Source organism: Ruditapes philippinarum, unplaced genomic scaffold (assembly GCF_026571515.1).
Source record: "Ruditapes philippinarum isolate M1 unplaced genomic scaffold, ASM2657151v2 ctg20873_1_1_1_1, whole genome shotgun sequence".
Classification (NCBI taxonomy): Eukaryota; Metazoa; Mollusca; class Bivalvia; order Venerida; family Veneridae; genus Ruditapes; species Ruditapes philippinarum.
Genome location: NW_026867381.1, coordinates 10320 through 13395, shown reverse-complemented (window position 1 = coordinate 13395; position 3076 = coordinate 10320). Strand labels below are relative to the sequence as shown.

General features: G+C 35.5%; 1 protein-coding gene across 1 annotated transcript; it reads left to right on the top strand.

Moving 5' to 3' along the window:
• Positions 1–501: 501 nt before the first annotated feature.
• LOC132735901 (uncharacterized) lies at positions 502–2196 on the top strand (the record flags this gene model as incomplete). The annotated part of the gene is made up of 1 exon (XM_060722933.1): positions 502–2196. A coding segment is annotated over exon 1 (1695 nt), but the record flags the coding sequence as incomplete, so codon positions are not given.
• Positions 2197–3076: the final 880 nt, after the last annotated feature.

The window sequence follows — 3076 nt, the reverse complement described above, 5'->3', positions numbered from 1 at the left end:
CTTCATATTTTACTCTATGCAATCTTTCTATAACAAAAAGTCAACTTTTGGTTGCCTCGGTCATTACTAAATTTAAAATGCACTGACTTAACTGTAATGAACATTAAACTATAAATAGTAACCAGGTGTCATGGACTGGCAAAATATATCTATGGAGCGCCATAACTGCCTTATAGCCCGGTCACGGTACTTAACATTTATCGGAAAAATCATACATGAATGAGATATTTCTTCTTTTTAATAAGTGATCATTTTCCAGAACTGTTTGTTGAATTCTATTTCAAGATATTCAATAAAATTTTCTTTTATTTTTAAAAATATTTCAATAGTCTGCCATTTTGGCAATCGGAACATCCTCGGCTATAATCAATTATAACCTCAGAGTTAATTCGGATTGAAAGTAGGCCAGTGGAGCGTGGCACACCCCAGGGCTCGATTCTTTCGCCGTTATTATTCTCTATTATAATTAACGGCTTACCAGAATCTCTCTCTGGTTCTGGTATGGTCATTAGCCAGTTTGCTGATGATTCCAGCACCTGGAAATCTGGGTCCAATTTGGTTAAGCTAGCCAAGGATGCACAAGCTGGCATGGACTCTCTATGGGGATGGGCACAAAAATGGGGCTTTAAAATATCTGAAACTAAAACTGTGGGTATTGTATTTGGTAATCAAAAAAAGCACAATTTGAACGTATCTTTAGGTGGTACACCCATTAATTTTGTTAAAACGGTCCGATTTCTAGGTTTACTTTTAGATGAAAAATTAACATTCGGGCCGCATATCAAGGATTTGGTCAACAGATGTAAAAAGGATTTAAATGTCATGAGGATGTTAAAAGGCACTGATTTTGGGACTGATAAGAATAGCCTATTACTCCTATATAAATCCTTAATACGTTCAAAGATAGATTATGGTGCTCAGATCTATTCTTGTGCTAAAAAAACACATCTAAATAAACTCGATACCGTACAAAACACTGCTCTCAGATTGGCCCTTGGGGCCCTTTACTCCACACCAGCAAGGGACCTGGAGATGGAGGCCGGTATAGTACCCCTATCAATAAGGAGGAAATCCCAAACTTTAAAATATTATACCCGGGTTCGAGCCTCTGCGGCAGACAACCCGGTACGTGGACTGCTGGGAAAAGGCCACTATAAACTTAATAGGTTTAAAGACCCAGCCCTCCCCTTTGGTGCTGCAACGCAGGACCTAGCGGAGGACTGTGGTATTAAGGATTCAAACATTGTTGAGAAGCGGCCAATGGAGGTTCCGCCATGGACCCTAACCTTGCCTGAGGTTGACATTACGTTACAAGAAAAAGTGAACAAATCTGATTTGCCGCATCTCGCAAATACAGAAACAAAAATATTAATTAACAAATATATAGGTCAAACACACATTTATACAGATGGATCAAAGGACCCGGACTCTGGCAGGGTTGCCTCGGCTGTAGTAATACCTTCCATACAATATAAAAAAATTGATAGGTTAACTAATAATACATCCATCTATACCGCCGAGCTCCTTGCTATTAGAAATGCTATGTGCTGGATTCATGACAGTGATATAACAAAAGCTGTCATTTTCTCGGATTCACTTTCTTCACTGATCTCACTGAAATCCAACAATAGTCAGTCGAGACCAGACTTATTAAATGAAATAATTCTACTATATAATAAAGTCCTAAACCTAGGAAAACAGGTTACCATAGTTTGGTGTCCAGCACATATAGGGATCTCAGGCAATGAACAGGCAGACAGGGCGGCCAAAATGGGCTTAAACCTCAACAGTGTCACTGAATCAATCTCACTCTCCCCCACTGAGATATATTCCAAAATTAAAAAATATATAGTTCACTTGTGGCAGACTGAATCTAATTCCTGCCAGGATCAGAGGAAACATATAAATAGCTCAGTGGGGCTCAGTCACCCAGTTCAATATTCAAATAATCTAAAAATAGATAGGGCTATAACAAGACTGAGGTTGGGCACAACTTTATTACCAGGGGATTCTGGCCAATATATCAAGAAAATGAGCCCCAATTGTGCCCAATGTGGAGTGAGATACAATATATCCCACCTATTGCATGAATGCGACCAGTTCAGGGACCATAGAAATGAACTGCGGTCAGCACTTGGTGCTATAGGTTTGGGATATAGCACAAAAAATATACTAAACCCACCAAAGAAAGACTCAGTATATATTTTTAAAGCTTTAGAGTTGTTCATTCTTAACTGTTGTCTAACAGACAAAATTTAAAAAAATAATAACCCATATCACTAATTATAGTAGTGATGGGCCTTTAATGTTAATTTTTATTCATATATAACTGTGACCTTGATCCCAGCAGTCATATTCACATATGAAGTCATGATTGGCCTTTAATGTAAAATCCCACCTTCCATCCCCTCTGACATTAATATAAAGACTGCATTATTTGTATACCTCAATTTAATTTATTATTAGGTGTTAATGGGACCCAGTTTGCATACTCAGTCCCCTGATACTGGTTCCTTGTTATGAATTTATAGTTCTGACAACATCAAATATATTAAATAAGTATCCAATTTTTACTAATGGCTAAGTGGAAACTCAAACAATTAGATTTAAACTTGATTATAAGCTAGTTTAGACAAAAAATGCTTAATTAACATCTATGACAGTATATTACTTATAATAGAGATATTTATGATAATCAGTGAAATCTCTATTTATTGACATAATATGACCCAGTAAAACCAAGAATAAAACCCAAATACAGTTGAAATATCTATATTATTAATTAATAATAATTAACTAACACCATTAAGAGTCTAATTAAAAGAATTTTCATTAATTTTTGTGGTTTATTAAAAAAATTATAGATATTTCCCTATACAGCATATCAAATATGTGGCCAATAGTCAATTTAACAATAAACAAAAATATCTTACCAACTTAAACTCCCCCAAAGGGATAAGCTTTTTATTTATAAATGTCACATCACTATAATAATTAAGAGTAATCTCTTAATGAGATAATAAAGAAAATTCCATCAAAATCCATTAAAAATTAAAGAAGATATGGCCAATTACCT